An 18,300-nucleotide genomic window follows, 5' to 3' on the forward strand; every position below is an offset into this window, starting at 1 on the left:
GGGCATAATCATTAATAATACAAACCTCTCATCCATTCAGCCTTCCATGCCGGACCACATATCGACCCTCTGGATCAACAACATGATGTAGGTGCTGAAACGGCTCCCCAGTGGCCACCCAGATGAGAGCCCCCGAGCGAACCCAGAGTAAGACGTCGCATAGAGCTGCCCCCTCCATCCTCATTTTATACATGCTATCGTATCCCCCATACATGAGTTTCCTGCAAACAAGTACTAGCAATTTTACACCTTTTAATAAATAAAAAAAACTGCTTATTTAAAATTGCAAATCCCCGCACGATATCCCACCCAATGTCAACCAAAATATTAACCAGCCCATGTAGGGCAAACAGTAGCATTTTCAACAATACCAGCCGGCATCGTGCAATATAACTTTGAGATTGTATTTTTAAAGTGGTTTGCCAGTGGTCAGGCCATTGTCAAGATGCGAGAAATAATTCTCTAGCTCCCAACCTCTGAAAGGGGCAGGTCCATCATATTGGCATCAAACATATGGTATAATGAAACTTCCCAGTGAATCCGAACCCTGTCCCGATCAAACCGACATGACTTATCTGTGACTATAAAGAGTACTTTATCTTCCACCGGTGATCCTTCAGGATATATTCATTTGGAGGTCCATAGGAGGCACCGGTTGATCCTGTGTAGATGTATCAGAGTCCTAAGAGGGATCAACCACACAAAGAGTTATGTCGGAGCCCAGCTCAGTGGGCTTTACTTGACCTGATCCCTGGAATGCTCCGCCCTTCCGAGTGTCCTGCCTCCCAAGACCGTCCAATGCCTTTAAACATGCTCGTTGCCACTTTTGGAGAGGCTCACAGCCAGGTTATTAGTATAGAGTGTTTATTTAAGAGCAACTGTCCTTCACGTCTATACTCCGCAACCCCAGGCAGGACTTTTCCCTACATTCCAGAATCCTTTAACATCGTCCCCTACCATAGAGACAGCCAACCAAGAATGTCATATATCATAGCGTGCAATTACAACACTCAACCTGCCTACTCCTTCATGACTAAAAGTCAGCTAGGTACCAATCCCCTGAGTAACAAGCTGTACCCACAGCTGGCTTTGAGTAACTAGTGAGAAGTAGTTACTAATTCCCTGGCCATATCTTTAGGGTGGGCACAGGAGAAGATCATCTTTGGGTTAGAGGGGCACTTTAGAATTGTATGCAGAATTGCGCAAAGGAACTGCTGCAAAAGTGGGTAGGGTTACCCCTGGGAAGTCTTTCCCTATTGGTACGGAAAGGGCCAAGAGTCCTGCCCACCCACAGGCTAGTGCCAGGCATACATTTGAACCCCTAGGCACCCTCTTCAGAATGCTACTCGCCCTGTGGAAGATAGAAGAAGGACTGCATCTACCGTTGAGTCCTGTGAGGAGACCAGAAAGGCTAGACCTGCTTCCACTTGTACCGAGTTCAGAAAAATTGAGTCCTAAGGTCAGTTGGCTGACCATCTATTAATCTACATGGACACAACAAGCTGCAGGAAGCTCCCTTTTCCTGCTAGTACTATCTTCTGGATTAATTCATGAATTTTTAATTTCTTCCACTTGGAACTTTACCTCCAAAAGTCAACAGCTTCACTGAGACCTCGATCAATGGTTATCCGGCCTCATGGAGCCCTTCTCAGCAACAACCTCTCGCCTTGTCCCACTTAGGAGAAGATAAAACTTCTGACTGTGACAAACCTGTTTTTTATGTCCAACTCGGTCAGACTTAAATTGCACCTAGATCCTGGTAAAGGGCAACCAATACTCTTGGTTGCCACTTAACACTTTTCGGGGTGTCTTTTATTATACCCTCAAACATTCATATCTCCAGTTGTCCTTAATGGATTTTTGTTGTTTTGGTGTAATTTTTTATTCATTAAATTATTCTCTATTTTTATCAATTGGAGTGGAATTTTTATTTTGTTGTATTTTTGGCCCGTCCACACCCGTTGAAGCCCTGAGGAGGCTGGGCTGCTCCCCCCCCTCTCTAACTTCTGATAGAAGATCCCCCCAAAAGCCAGCATGGGGATAAAAGGGTAAATACAACAATTGAGGGGGCATGTTTCCACATTGGATCCTTTTTTCTAAAAACTACCACGGCTATTGCCAACCAAATTGCATTGAGTGAGAAGAGACTGTCAACGGGAGGGGGCGGGCAATCCAATAGAGGTTATGGCTGAACAGAACGAGGTTTTGGATAACAGAGACCCCCGGACAGGGATAGGGCAGATGGGTTGGATCACCATTTAGAACTAGCAGTAACATCCTTGCCTTCACCTTGTCCTACCCCAGTTCCCCCCAGTTATAGCAAAGGGGAGAGTGTTACCAAAAAGGAAAAGAGAGCCGCAAAAACTTAGCACACTTAAAAAAGTGAAAAAAACAAGGAAATCAACTCCAAGCCTAACCGAACCAGAACACACAAGTCAGTATACAACCCAGTTAATTGCACCAGCAGCAACAACACAACAATCGTTTGAGGAGACCATCTGGGAGAGACTAACAGCCCTGCTACAGCCCATATTGTCACGTTTAAATGCAATAGAAGGTTTGCTAAAAACTTTAACGGCTGGTATCACAGCAAAGGGCGGGTTGCTCACAAACAGAGACAAAACATTTGTACAACTTCTAGTAATGCTCACCCTAATACTATGCACAACCCCGTCAGCTGACAGCGCAGAGGTGGTAGAGACCAGGGAATTTATCACCTGAGGGAGGATAAGAGTTATATAAGGGTCCCAGCGAGGGAGAAGATACCACCAATAGTTGACTTGAATTGCTCTTATGAAAGGCGCAAAACAGGGATGTTAAATAGCAAGGGAGTCTTAAGTTTACCACCTGCTGCATGTCCCTACATGATAATATTGGTAAATGTCCCGACCCTCACACCAGTCCAACAGGAAAGAACCACCCATCTGATGGACAAATCGAGACACTGGCTAACAAAGACTGTAAGACTACCACCATATGTCTATGATCACTTAATAATGGCAACAAGAAGTTCATGTGTAGGCAACTCCAAAAAAGCAATTGAGGGAGAGTGTATAGTTTTGAATTTTAATAGTGTAAATATTGTAGGGGATATACTAGTGCTACTCCCCACAGCAGGAACAACAGGCTCACAGTTTATGCCGTCCCACTGGTCTTCTTCTATAAGCCATCATTCAGACACAGACCCCCCATATTCAGGGCTTCATCACAGGTGACCTACAAAAGGGCTTACCCACCAAGGGAGTCAATTATTCCCTAAACAATAGATATGCACCTATAACTGATCTAAATGCCTGTGATTGACTACCCCTAAGCATAATACCTAAAATCACCCATGATAAGGAAGAAAGTAAAAGCTATAAAGCCCCTTTACAAATCCCAGTGATGGTAAATTCAATCGCAGCCAGGAGAGGGGCAGAAGCGAATGTACAACTCCCTACTGTAGACAACTCTCCTCTGATAGCTACCCACATTAGTCTCCAGGCGTTGACACCTAGTACAGACTTGGCAAGAGGTAAACCAGAAATTAATAGTTACCATACCTTGCTTTCCTGGAATATAGCTGGCTACAAAAACAAAATAGACATCAAGGAATGGTATTATATAATTGTACCTAACCCAATCCTATGCCTCCAAGAGACATGGTAAGTGGATCCTATTTTTATCAATGGGTATCGATGTTTTAATACCCAGGCCACTCCATTGACCAAAGGTAGAGCCAAACAGGCTTTCATGACATGTATAGCTAACACTATTTCATTCAAAGTAGCACACTTTATTAATGAATCACAATTTTTTCATATTAGATAGCAACCAGAGCCTAAGTTGGCTGATAATTAATTACTACAACAATAATTTTGCAACCCCACAAGAGGTGGCTTGGGACCTTGAAGAAGCATTAGAGATTATACTATCTATACAAGTAAAACCACTTTACCTTATATGGGCAGGCGACTTTAATATAGTAAAATTCTCAAACAGCGAGCATCGCATGTGTCATCAAAAACGACGACTTAAATGACCATTTTACGCATACGCACTATAGAGATGCTTAGAATATTTTTTTGATGGTCTGGCAATTGGAGATCAGGTCACAAAAACGTACAGCAACAGTCAAATAATCCCAACTTTTTATAGAGGGGAGACTACTTCAGTGATAGATTATATAATAACATCTAGTAAGAATAAGATTAATCGAGCAAAAGTAAATGTATGAATGACAGACTTTAGTGATCAAGCTAATCTCTCCTCAATGCTCCCCTGGAAAGAACAATGTAATACTAAACAGAGAAGAAGAGCCCTCAAAGCAGTTTTAGCTAAACAAAATGGCTGCTCCTTAAAATGGAGTAAGATTGACGAAGGGCTCTTCTTCTCTCGACTGATACAGGAGAAATATAATGAGGTGAGCCTTTCTTTAAATCATCGATCAAATAAATTGCAAGTAGTTGCAGCATTTCTGAAGATCTTTGAAGGCATTAAGCAGCAACTAACTTGCCCATCGAGTGGAAGCAAACAGCCGCAAAATCACTGGTTTGACAATATCTGCACACAAGCTTCTGCCAACCTCCACCACGTGCTAAAAGCCAATCTGCAAAATCACTGGTTTGACAATATCTGCAAACAAGCTTCTGCCAACCTCCACCACGCGCTAAAAGCCAATACAAGGGATAAATTACAATTTTAAAACTTGGGACAGAGTTATAAAAGTGCGAAAACAAATTTTAAAAAATGATTAAGACCTGAAGCGTGGGAGAAATGAAGGGCAGCAGCCAATGAGAATGACACTTAGGGGCACATCAGGATAACGGGCGGATCGCCACCGTCCATATGGCGGTGGCGATCCACCCGCCAAAAATCTCGGTCTTCCCTTCTGCCAGTTTTCCGCCGGTAGGCAATCCGCCCGATTGCCTACTGTGCGGAAAAGCAGTTTATATGGTGGCGATGTCTGTTAGACACTGCCAGCCATATTACTATGTGTGCGGAAGCATGCCTTTCCGTGGCGGCATTGCGGCCACGGAAAGGCATGCAGGAATTGTTGTTGTCCCCCTAGATCTTTTTGGGAAGTGGTCAATGCGCCATTCCTTTAAGAAGCAGGTGGCCCATCCATAGACGTATGTATAGAGGAAAACACATGTATAGAGCATTTTCAAAAAATCTTCCAAAAGACGAACATTAGTATCATTGTAGAAAGTCCGCAAAAGATCAAATGTACCTCTTCTCAAGTGTTTGATCTGGTCAATATAGAGTGTGCATTGTGGCAAGCATCTTCTTTAAAGGCAGCAGGACCAGATGGGGTACCTGTTGACATATTCCTGAAACAATAGAACCTTCTGGGTCCCTTTACTCACATTAGCATTCAGCGCCATAGGCACTACGGGCCCTCCTCCATCGTGGAAACAGTCCATCATTGTTCTAATATTTAAAAAAGGAGATGGCTCAGATCTAGCTAATTATTGGGCAATTGCATTAATTGACAGCACAGCAAAGGTAAAGGGCAGAATATTATTAAACAGATTGGAAAACTGGGCTCAGGAGAAAGGGATCCTAGCGGAGGTACAATATGGTTTCAGGAAAGGCAGTGGGACCGTGGATCGATGCCTGAACTTGGTACTCCTAGCAGGAAAGTACACACAGACCAAGCAAGGAAATATTTATATGACATTCATGGATCTCGCTGCTGCATTCGATTGTGTTAATCATAACAAGTTGTGGCAAGTTATGGAGCAAATGGGGGTGGATCTGGAAATAATTTGCTTTATAAGACAACTATATGCAGGCGCTACAGCAAAGGTTCGCTATTTTAGGCTGGGTGAATGAACCAGATCATTTAACATCAAAAACGGCATAAGGCAGGGTGCGTTGTCGCACCCTTCTTGTTCTCACTGTATACCAACAAACGAAATGGGTCTCATAGTAGGAAAAGTTATAGACACCCCGAGCGCAAGTAACACACAATTTCCCATTCTGCTGGATGCAGATGATGCGGTCCTGCTAGCACAAACCCCCTTAGCCTTACAAAATTGTATCTCTAACTATCTTGATCTACATGCGAACAAAGCAAAGTCTTTTATTATGTGCATGGGAAAAAGTAAAAGGAAAGGAAATTATGATATTGCAGAGAGAAAAGTTGACATTGTAGCAAATTTCTCATATTTCGGCATCATCTTTGATGATAACTTAGATAGGAAAATGATGGTGTCCTCGAGGGTGTCACAGATGAACAAAAACCTAGCCCCAATGTTCAGGTTTGCATCGTCTTTGGGTAACAAACCAATACCAGAGATGGTAAAAATATATTTGGCAAAAAGTTTATCAGTGGTCACATATGGGGCAGCAATATGGGGTATATCCAACTGTCCTCCAAAAAATAAAGGACAGGTTTACTAAAAGGTTACTGTCTGTTCCCAAAGCATGCAATAATGGAATCACACACAAATAATTAGGTTTACCCTATTTTTCTGATACAATCATTGAAAACAGGAGACGGTACAGATAAATCAATGCATTTTAAATGATATGATGAAACTGGCTTATGGGTACACAATAATGTTGTTAGATTATATAAGGAGTACTCTGGTACCTATGGGGTTGGGGGCCCTGTATGACCACCCAATGCAATGCAAAACTTTCTCAAAGGTAAAATAATACATCTTTTCCGAGAGAAATGCACACAAGAAAGAGGGCACAAAAGTAAAGACCAAACAACAGTAACTGCCTATAACAAGAGATCCTCTTTAGCACAGGGGCTACCTTCATATCTTGGCCGTGTGACTTACAATCACCACAGTTTCCTTTTACTAAGGTTTAGGTTGGGATATGGAATGTTAATGCTGGGATATCCAGCGAACGTGTTCTCTGACACCTTACTAGGACGATGTCCATATGACTCTTGAGCCAAAAAATCAATTGCAAACATATTGTTTTCTGCCATTTTTATGAAATAGAGAGGAAAAGAATCATTGTGCCACTCATGAAGAAATTATGTCTGCATAATTATACCTCCGCACTGTGTGCCATGTTAGAAATAGAGACCCTGTATGTTTGCCTGGAGGTGGCTTTGTTCCTCTGTGCAGCTTTCAAAACCCACAGATTAGCAAATATCTTATTACATGTTTAATCATTTATAATATGCACAATATGAACAATTTAAAAAACATATTAAGATGCAGATGAATTAGCAAGATGATATATTTATATATGCGTTTTTTACCTATACAAATAATAATATTTCTCTTTTAAGATAATGCTATGATAATTTATTGACGTCTGTATATTTTTATCTGAATTTATTATGCATTTCACTCTAAATGCAAAATAAAGTATTAATTGAATTGACTTTTTTTTCATTGTTTTTGTACTTTTAAAAGTTTTACACATTTTCTTAAGTTAAGCTCTGTGCTACAGCTGCTAGAGGAGGAGCTGAGGTTTAAATTAATGAAAGCTTTACTGAACCTAACAAGAATAGTGACATTATTACTTGGGTGGAATATTACTGTCCCATATAATAATCGACTTTCTCACGCACTTGTTACAGAAATTCCCAAAATTATACTAATGCGTAACTTTGCGAATCTGTGCACCATTTACGGCAATACTTCAATGCAAACAGCTCCATTTTTTCGCAACAAATTACAAGAAATGCATTGGAAAACAAGACGTAAGTAACTGCTGTTCGCAAGGATTTCGTTATGTTCCAGCTTGCATCAGAAATTGATGCAAGGACACATTTCATGCTATGGATTTGCATTTCCCATAATCACTTTTCATTTTTCAGAAATTTCACATAGTGCTGGGGGAGAAGATCTTTCTACTTCTGTCTCACCATTATATTACAATGTTGTAGTCTTTCCATTCTCGAATTGAGTGTTCGCATGCTACACATGACGCCCTTAACCCCATCTTTCTATGCTCTAAGTGGCACAGACAACTCTCAAGCAGTAACATTGTGCAGTCAGTACATCCTACCTGTGGCTCCAAACACAAGCTTTTTGTCAAAAACCTTATTGCACTCTGATCTGAAATGTTATACTCTGAGCACGTTTTTCATCTTTACTGCTTTCACCCCCACATTTTGCACTCACCATTAGTACTGATTGGGTCTGCTTCCCTTGTGAAGCATTAGTACTCTTTTCTGCAGTGCAACACATTTTCATTTATTTAGCTGGGTCTAGAGTTTCTCATCCATTGCTTATTGGTGTCTTTGTGTCAGAGACATCAATGCAGAAACAAGGGCATATGTATAGCCTTTGAACCAGTCTATCCTATTTAAATTACAGTGTATATTACTTATATTTGGAGTAGGAGAATATTTAGGGTAGATGGACATAGGCTTTTTTATCGCTCCTTACATTCATTCATTCAGAGTACTTATATCTTGAATACTGATTTCACATATTTAACATAGTTTTAACTAACATTCTCTGAGTGCTCTGAATGTCTCATTTATCCTTTCCAAACCAAGATGGCTTTCACATAGTGAGACTCACAATGCAAATGAGAACAAACGTGAACTAGAATGTGGAAGCCATCTTTGAACTGTGACACATCAAGGTGCTTACCCTGAAGACCCCTGCTTCCCTTTATCGTTTTTTGTCTTTTTGTGTTTGGCTCATTTTGTAGACTGAATTTTTCTGCAATCATCATGGGGTCAGCTGAGTTTCATCACTGAAAGTGAATTTTTGGGAGTGTTGTCTCCTGTCGTTTTATGACTTGCACATTTCTTTAAACATGGTTCTGTTTCATGACTGAGTCTTTTGAAGTAAAGTTACTATTATGTCTGCACATTCTCCCAATCCTTTGAAGACTTTGAACCACACACCTGGTGTGGTTTTGTGAATGTAATATAAACTCCATTCAATGTTGTATTGTAGATAGGCTTTATTCGATAAAAGTTTATCATAAAAGCATTTTACAAGATAAAAAGATTATAAAACTCAGTTTAAAACACAGCTAAAAATTCAACACAGATAATAAAATGTCATATACAGTGGAGGAATCATAAAAATGACACATCGTATCTTTAGAATGATCATAGATTTCATGGATCCAGTGATCCCAATACACAAAAAATAGGTTTCAAGCCACATAGTTCCCAGACTAAAACAACACCAATGTTCCTTGTCCTAAGCAGTTGGGGTCACCTTGCAATTATCCCGGTGCTTTTTACGGATTAGCCAGGCACACCCCAGGTATTTGGCTACACCACAGACTATTCTCAAAGAGGAGGTGTCGGTTTTCAAAATGCGTAGGGCCGCAATATGGCTCATAAAGCCCAGTGCCCTGCATACTGGCTTAAGCCACTTCTCTCTCACGTTTTTATATGCCGGGCATGCCAAGAAAAGATGGGCGATAGACTCTTCAGGTTGACCACAACTTGGGCAGGGTTCCGGGACTTGGTTTGGCCCTTTGCATGATGAGGTTAAGGTGTTAACTTGCAGGGTTCCAAATCTCATCTTCATGTACGGGGACCTGTCCCTTGGTACCTGGATGAAGTCGAGATAGGGTTCCAATCTGCAGATGCTTTTGTGCTAAAAAAATCCCTGGTTTTTGGGTAGATTGATCACGTTTCGATACCCATTCCCAGTAAACACATTTTAACTCCTGATTAGGGGGGGGTGTATGAGAAGCCCAAGCCTCGCTTAGCCCAATTAGGCCAGTAAGGTGTCTGAGGTCCGCCAGCCATTTTATCCTAGGTCCTGTGTCGATTGACAACAATTCGTCAAAAGCCACAGCGTAGTTGGACAGCTCCGTGGACCTCTTTAAGCGAGCCCAAAAAAGCAAGGGATGGAGTCTGGCAATGTCTTGTATGTGCCTCCTACCGGTGTAATAGAACAAGGGCTTCAGAGGGGTGGAGGCAGGGAGCGGGGTAAGGGATCTTAAAAATTTATTCTCGGACTTGGATAGGTCTCCAAGTGTCTCCATACCCCACAGTTCTGCTCCATAGAGGGCCGAAGGTAATGCTTTCCCCTCATAGATAGCGAGCGCCGGGGCAACCGGCCTACTCACAGAGAGGTTCTGTTCTCTAATGATGGCCCCGGACACCAGTTTATGATTTAGAAGCATCTTATCTTCATGCCTTTCGTGATTCTGATCCCTAGATAATCAAAGGAGTCAACCACGTCTAGCGGGATATTGTTTAGGGAGATGTTATTCCTAAAACGTTTTGAGGGATTGATGGCCATCAATTTAGTTTTATCGGTGTTGATAGTTAACCCCTGCTCCTTACAAAATAAGTCGAATCTATTGAGCAATTTCTGGAGGCCACTGGTGACTTAGAAATTAGGAGCGTATCGTCTGTCTTCTCCCCTGATAAAACAGGGGTGTCTGCTGGTTCCTCATTAAGGTGGCCCACAACCCCATTAATGAATAAAGAGAATAGGGTGGGAGCCAACACGCACCCTTGACGTACCCCTCTGTTCACCACGATCCTCTCTGTCAGCTCCCCCTTGGTTCCCCATCTTATCCTTGCATAGTTATCGGTGTGGAGTCTTCTTAAAAAGTCGAGAATGTAAGGTGGCATGCCCAGGCACTCAATCACCTTCCAGAGTTTATCACACGGGACCAGGTCGAAAGCGGTCCTCAGATCCATGAAAGCCAGGTACAAGCTCCCTCTCCCCAAGGTAACTGACGTCCAATAGAACATGAAGAATCTGAGGACCTGGTCCATTGTACCCACTTTCTGCCTAAATCCTGCTTGAAAGTGTGACAGGATGTTTCCTCCTCTATCCAAATTCTGATTCTTGAGAGAAGAACCCTGCCAACCCTGCCAACCACCTTCTGTATCACGTCAATCAAACTGATTGGCCGATAGTTGGCAGGATCCTCTCTGTTCCCCTTTTTAAATATTGGAACTACCTCAGCTCCTTTCCAGGAGTCTGGAATGGCAGCTCATCTTCATTCAATGTTATTCCAGGGAGCTGAGGAGTTAGGTTGTGCAGGCACATCCCATCACAATGCAGAAGAGTGTGACTCTAGATTACAATTTAATATTGTATGTTGAAGGTGAACCATTTGTGTTCAGAATCACATAATTGATTTAAAGTGTTATCTAAAATGTATATCATACACACAATTTGATAATTATAGATTGCTCAGTTCAAGACACTATTTAGCAATGTTGCTTTTTTCCCTCTTCAGAACCTGAAAGCAAGAGACATATCCACACCAGGTTTTAGAGAATGTGCTATGCAGTGATATGTGTTTGTCCCAATTCCCCTTACCGCTTGTGTTCATGGAATGTCTTTTTAGCCTCCACCAAGTTCCAGGGGGGCGAGAAGGAACATGATTGAAGTCTAGACATCCCTGCAGTAGAACCTTGAGTCTAACCCATTGTTTCTGTCAGACTGAAGTGCATTAAAAATATGAAGGGTTTCTCTATCTGTGCACTTGGCTGCTAGGAATCACCATCAGTTTTCTTTTGCAAGCATATGACTTTGTCTTTTTATTCTCATTACATATCTGTGTAATATATATTTTTGTATGTATCTATTGCACCAGTTTTTCAACGTCACATCTATTGTTTTGTCAATAGTTACTGTTTCATGGATTGTACATAAGTAGCAAATCTATTTTCCTTGTTTTTAAACTGAACTTGAGAAGTGTGGCTCATTGGTTAGAGGAGGCAGACCTGAAGCAGAGATCAGACCCGGGACCAGGGTTCAATTCCCGACGCGGCAGGGTCTTGAGCCTAAATATCCACGGACTCGATAATTCTCGTTTCGGTGCCTACTCGAATCACGGGTTCACACTCTGCAGCTCTGGGCATTAGCCTGCTTAATCTCCACTACGGCCCTCCCGCGGCGGGATGCCTGGCTTTCACCTTGGGGATGCCCAGTACGGGTATCTCACAGGGAAAAGCCAGGACGGGTTCCCAAGGCAAGCGCCGAGATGCCTACGGGTAATCGAGCGCTATATAAGAACGCATAATAATAATAATAATAACTTAATTTTTCATGTAATTTCTTTAATGCTTAGTACAAATAGTTTTTTATGAAGCATAGCTTGACTTTATGTGACCTATGCAAGGTCTTTATAAAAGATAGAACATATTTGGTTGAAAAGGAAAACACAGAGAATATAGAAGCCCACAAAAACTCCTTATATTTATTCATTCAGAGTACTTATATCTTGAATACAGAATTCACATATTTTACATTGAATGTAGTTTCAACTAACATTCTCGGATTTTTCTTTTGTCTTATGTATCCTTTCCAAACCAAGATGGTTTTCACATAGTGAGACTCACAATCCAAATGAGAACAAACGATAACTAGAATGTCTTACAAACAGTTTGCACCTCGGCACTCTAAAATTTAAACTATAGACAATTTGCAATATTTGATGTTGACTATATTCTGCCTATACTGCAGGATCGCCCCGCACGTCAGACACTAACGTTACATTTTCCAAGGACATATCATAGCCCTCGGTTGCCACATAGAATATATTCTATATGTGCACCTTTGTCTGCCCAAACAAATGAGGATACTTGATATGTAATTAGCACAATAAACCCACAGACTCTACAAGGATTTCCTAGGGCTGAGGTTCGAAAACATTATATACCAGGTTTTTTTGAAAGACGGGTAAGCTCTTATCACACCTTTCAATTGAAGGTAACCCGCAAACTTGGAAAATGGGCAGATCTGTGACTGACGATATTCAGATTTTATTCCATAAACAAGCACAAAAGCAGGAGAATAACCGATTGTCTTATTAATGTAACAACTTTCAAATACACAGAGAGCAAGCCTTGAGAGAGTTACTCATATGTAACGAAACACGTGTCGGCTGTCATCCGCTTCCTTCAACCATCATGACCTGGAAGGCCCTAGGACTAGGACCTCCAGCCGTTACTTTTTGTGTCTTGTAGTGCTCAATGAATCAGCAGACCATATGCTAAATACTAACAACACAGTTTTTGTATCTGGATGTATTGGAACCTACATTAAATTTAACAAGCTAAATATCTGACCTTATGATGTTCTCTCTTCTTTTTGGATAAAATTACAATGTCTATTTATTGAGAAGATTATTTTCGCTATAGAATTGTTTGAGCACTGGCCATATAGTCAACATCAAATATTGCAAATTGTCCATAGTTTAAATTTTAGAGTGCCGAGGTGTAAACTGTTTGTAAGAAGTTTAACAATAGGTATTCATACCTGTTTATTTGACATCCTTGGTAGTGGGATGCCTTTGTCACCTTGAATGGCACCCTAATCTCTATATATCTCAAAATTGTACATATTCAATATTGTACTATTTAGAGAATTGGATGTGCGACTGTTCTAACCATCACTACCGTTTCATGACATTGTTAACTAGAATGTGGTAGCCGTCTTTGAACTCTGACACATCAAGGTGCTTACCCTTAATTAGAAAGGTTAACTTAACTGCTTTTTATTGAAAAGCTATTGAAACGATAGTTACTGTTTGGCACTTAAAAACATTAAGATGCATTTATCTGTGGCATTGTGGTACACCTTAGGCTAGAATTGAACAAATTGAAGTGGAAACTTAGTAAGTTGCTTAAAGACCATCTGAGTTTGAATGGAAAACTTTAACACACTACAATGTTAGAAAACTAAATTAATCCTAATAATGTTCATCCTACCTCCAGCATGGGGTGGGGGTCCACAAAGTAGCACAACTCCCTGTCCCTCACGGACAGAAACGGTCTTCTTTGTTTTAGTTTTAAAGTTTTCAAGATCTGACAAAAATAAAAGACAGGACTTGAGAAATGCAACATAACATTTGTAATAATGTCTTTGAATATGACTTGTGTTAAAAAAGAATAACTGACAATTCCCAATAATAGAATTTCTACAGGTACATCCAATTTTAAGATAACTTTAATAATATAATTTCCAATTAGAAGTACTTCATGCAGGACACACTGCCAAGATCTGTGCCATTCAGTAAAGTTGGTCATATATAGAAACAGGACAGGAAGTAGTAGAGTTTTCATAAACACATTTTTAAATGAGCTTAGAATGGTCTTATAGCATGCATAGAACTATTGCCTTACTGGTAGTGACATAACGTTTTACTTCTCAAGAATAAAGAATATTTGTTGTATAATATTTAAATATATTTGCATATTTTCCTTTACTTGTAAATAGAGGCATGCGCCAGAAAGGCTCAAGGCCGAGAGTAGCCAAAATGTTTTTGTTGCAAAATGTTTTTATTGAAATTTTTCTCAGAGAGAGCATCGATAGCATTACATATGCAACAATTCTCAATTTTATCATCCGCCCTGGTATACAGTTTGTTCATAAAAACTACTTTTTTCTCTTGAGTCCAAGCGGGTGAGTATTTAAATATATGACACAGTTTCAACAGGACATGTTGCATATCTGGAAATGTACGCTAATAGCCTGCTACCCCCTCTAGAGAGCAACATGAAAAGGAAACTTAATTAACTCTAAGGGAAAGAAAAAAAAGAAAAAATATTCGAAGATGTCATGGTGCAAATAAAAGCAAAGATAAATGGGCATGATGTTTGGGGCATCGGAGTCATCACCCCGATAATCAGCACAGTATTGATACCTCCCTTCTGTGTTGGGTAGTTAGATGAGGAATAAGTGGAGGGCCTCAAGCCTTGGATTGAAAGCTGTCAAAGGGAGCCCCTCTGAAAGGTAGCTGACCAATGGTGACCAAATATAATCAAAACCTTTCCTGGTGTCTTCCATGATATCAGTCAATCACTCTAGAGCCAAAGCCTGCCACAATCTTGCATGCCACTGGGTAAGGGAGGGTGCCACTTGTTTTTTCCAGGTCGTGGCTACTGCCATTTTGGCAACCCCCAAGCAAAGCCACAAAAAGGATTTTTCACTCTGTGTCTGTCTTTTCAGGAGTGGGTTCTGAACCCCAAACAAAACCTGTTCAAGAGAGTTGGGAATATGGTAACCTAGAATAATTTTTATTTGGGAAAGGATCTCCTTCCAGAAAGGTTTGATGACAGGGCAGTCCCACCAAATATGTCGGAAATCGCTTAGGAGCCCGCATCCCCTGCAGCACCCATCAGAGGATCCCGGGAAAACTGAGTGTAGTTTAGGGATCAGATACCTGTTGTACATAATTTTGTAGTGTGCCTCCCAGAGATACATTGAACGATCGAATATTTTTGTACTCTGCCTACAGTGCTAAAAATGGCATGATGACTTAGCAGAAATGACTGCTGCAGAAGGTTGCTCATTTTTAAATAACAAATTCATTACAAACTGCTCTTGTGCAAGTGTTTTTGCATGTCTATTTCTAAAGAAATACCAGTAGATAAACAGCAGCCCAAGCAGATGTAGATGTAAGTTGTAAACTGTTCTTTAAAAACCGGGTGCACATTTTGTTGCTACACATTATTATCTACTACTGGAAAGGAAAATTGGATTGGTTGGACAAACTGACATCAGGGGCGTAACACAAGCCCCCGCAACCCCCACGTTCCAGGGGGCCCCGGCCGGGCCCCTCACGTGATCTGCCGCACAGTAGGCAGGCTGTGTCAAAAATGCTGGTGCGCAGCGCGGGCCCGGCCGGGGCCCGAGCTGCCTTGAAATGGTGTGGCGGGGGCCCCGGTCTGGGCCCCTGGTGCGGGTGGGGGCACCACCGGGGCCCCCTGGGAGTCTGAGACTGAAGAGTCAGAGCGCACTAGTTGTCAGTGTGATGAATTAATTATAAATGGTATTTACAACAAGGGGTGGTGAGGGACAGAGTCTCTGAATTAAGCAGAATACTCTCACCCAGTCAAGAGATCAGGGCTAGATCAAAAACGGTGTTGGATCTAGCCCTGATCTCTTGACTGGGTGAGAGTATTCTGCTTAATTCAGAGACTCTGTCCATCACCACCCCTTGTTGTAAATTAATTATAAATGGTGCCACCGTGCGGCGTGCCTCAGGGGGCCTGAGCATTTTTTTTTCCAGTCAAAAAATGATGATCGATGAAATGGCGGCGGGACAGTGGATGTGTGTGGGCGCGGCGCGCACACACACTTGTTTACTCCCTCCACAGTCCACACCTGACTTTCACTTTCAATTTCGCCGCGTTACCGCGTATGTGCCTGGGGTGCAGGGGCAGGGCTGGCTGGCGAGTGGTGACCAATGCCCTCATTGCATTTTTGTCACCACTACACATGCGCAATCACCGGCGGCGGAAACAAGGTGTGGCATATGATCAGGGGCGCGCATAGCCCAAAAGAACAAGAAGAGAAGAAGGCCCGCCGCCCACCCCCACACTCAGAGTCAGACTGCAGGAGACTGCTCATTGTCCTAAGTAAGTCCGTGTCCGTTGTCCTCCCGTCAGGGCCTTATAATTTAAATTGGCCGCCCCGGCGGCCGGCCAGGCCCTTGTCCACAGTTCACTCCTGGCTGGGTGGGGCGCGCCGCAACTCGCAAGGCCGCCGCATCACAGGAGGATGAATGATGAGGATCATGGCCCGTGGTGGCCCGTGGCGCGTAGAGCTTGGAGTTTGAATGGGCAATTCAGGGCATAGGGCGAACCAAACAGGTCAGGGCCCAGGGGGGAATGTGGGAGCACATAATGTCATTCACAAGTGGGGTTAGGTATTATGGGTGCCGTCAGCGTCTGTGATGTGGTAATGGCCTGGGCCTGCGGCCCATAAGAGCAGAACGTTTGTCGACTCCTGCCTAGCCTTGCGCTCTATTCTACACCAGCACGGGGGCCGCAGGACTGGGGTCGGGTCACAGGAAAACCTTTCGGCCCCTGCACTTATTTTTTTTAAATATATTTTCTAAATTAAATACTGTTGCAGCATTACCTAAAGGAGACATTTGGCACGATTAGATTTTTGTACTGTGCATTTCAAGTACTGTTCCTTCCAGTGCCTCGTGAAACTCTTCCTGCCACTCATGCGGTTACAGGAAACACCTGTTGAGAGTTGTCAAGTAATGCAGGCAAGGCAATGGGGTCACTAGTCGAAGCAGACAATAAGGTACAGCGAGACCTGCAAATTGCATGAATCAGTGCTGTAAAAATGCATCATTTCTGGAGCGAATACGAAAACGAAGCAAAGTGCTGGCGCAGCGCCACGAATTAAAACAGAACACCCTGTTAAATTGTAATAACTGTATCCAGATGGAGATGCGACATCCTTGCAACCTAAAGAGTGCGTCCTGTGTAAAGTGGACGTGTTAGCTTAACTTTGTCCCGGTTTGGCGGTTTCACTTTGCTTCGAAGGTTATGGAGCTGTTTACTCTGCGCCAAAAATATCTCTCCGTTTGTGGCTGTGCATGTGAAGTCCATGAGTCCTGGGTGACGTGACGTGTAATCCCTCGGCGACTTGAATACCAGGACTGGAAATTAACTGAGGCCGACATCTGTCAAAGGGGGTCATTAAGGAGTTGGCTTCTAATAAAAAGTTATTTAATTTTCAAATCCAATGAGATCATAGAAGCGTCTGCAGACCTGTCTTGGCAACACTGCGAAGGCACAAGGGGTATTTTGTCTCAGATGCGTTACCGTGTGTATTTTACAGGCACACGGCGCTGTTCTCTTGAGCGAAGTCCTGCTTAGTTGCAATGATGTCCTGTGTGATTTGCCAAAATTAAATAGTTTGGTAAGGTATTCCCAGAGATATTTTATTTTGTTTCCAGTGACGGCCGTCCTACATTACTTTACGCAAACACCAGGCGTCTCTGTAAGGTGGGTCTGTGGCCTAGTTGAGGAAAAGTCAAATGTTGCTAAGCCTGGCATGTGACTGACTCTGCCCACATCCCCACCAGCCTTCAGAGCCATCGTACCTGTCAGGGAACATCACAGGCAGGTGAAACGATGTTTGCAGTGGATGACTTATACCATCTGAGCAGTCTGTGCGTTCCCTAGGCTGAGAATATCCCATGAGGGGAACTTTTGACTTTTTATCCTTAATAACTACCCATATGGCCCACTATGGACAGTATATCTAAATACTATCTGCTGTGCTTAATTAGTCAAATAATATATGCCGGGCCCAAATGTTTGCTCAGAAGCTGCCCCCAGTGCTGCATAAGGTCGGGATGCCAAGTCCCAAGGCTCTGCTCTGGCCTGGGTGTGCCCTGGGGGTGCGCCGCAAGGCCGCCGCATCACAGGATGTTATGCAGGATCAGATGCGGTGTGGCGTGTAGAGGAGCTTTGAATGGGCATGTGTAAGGTAACCGCATGCTGGGATTTTTGGGATGGGGGCATACCTAGGACGAGCAAACCAAAACTACATGTCCTAGTATCCACGTGTTCTTCTGACAGGACTGCTGGAAGGAGTCACGTGAGGCTGAGCCTGTGGCAGGAGTGTGCTTCCATACAGGGGCGAC

General features: G+C 42.6%; 1 protein-coding gene across 1 annotated transcript in view; it reads right to left on the reverse strand.

Annotated features, from left to right (window-relative positions):
* Positions 1 to 18,300, reverse strand: part of LOC144783391 (contactin-3-like) — a 174,949-nt gene that overhangs the window by 97,659 nt on the left and 58,990 nt on the right. The window contains exon 2 of the mRNA XM_078662387.1: positions 13,616 to 13,711. Coding sequence (XP_078518513.1) covers positions 13,616 to 13,711 — 96 coding nt within the window. The remainder of the gene's footprint in view (positions 1 to 13,615; positions 13,712 to 18,300) is intronic.

The sequence above is a fragment of the Lissotriton helveticus genome, chromosome 9, assembly GCF_964261635.1.
Source record: "Lissotriton helveticus chromosome 9, aLisHel1.1, whole genome shotgun sequence".
In the NCBI taxonomy this organism is placed as follows: Eukaryota; Metazoa; Chordata; class Amphibia; order Caudata; family Salamandridae; genus Lissotriton; species Lissotriton helveticus.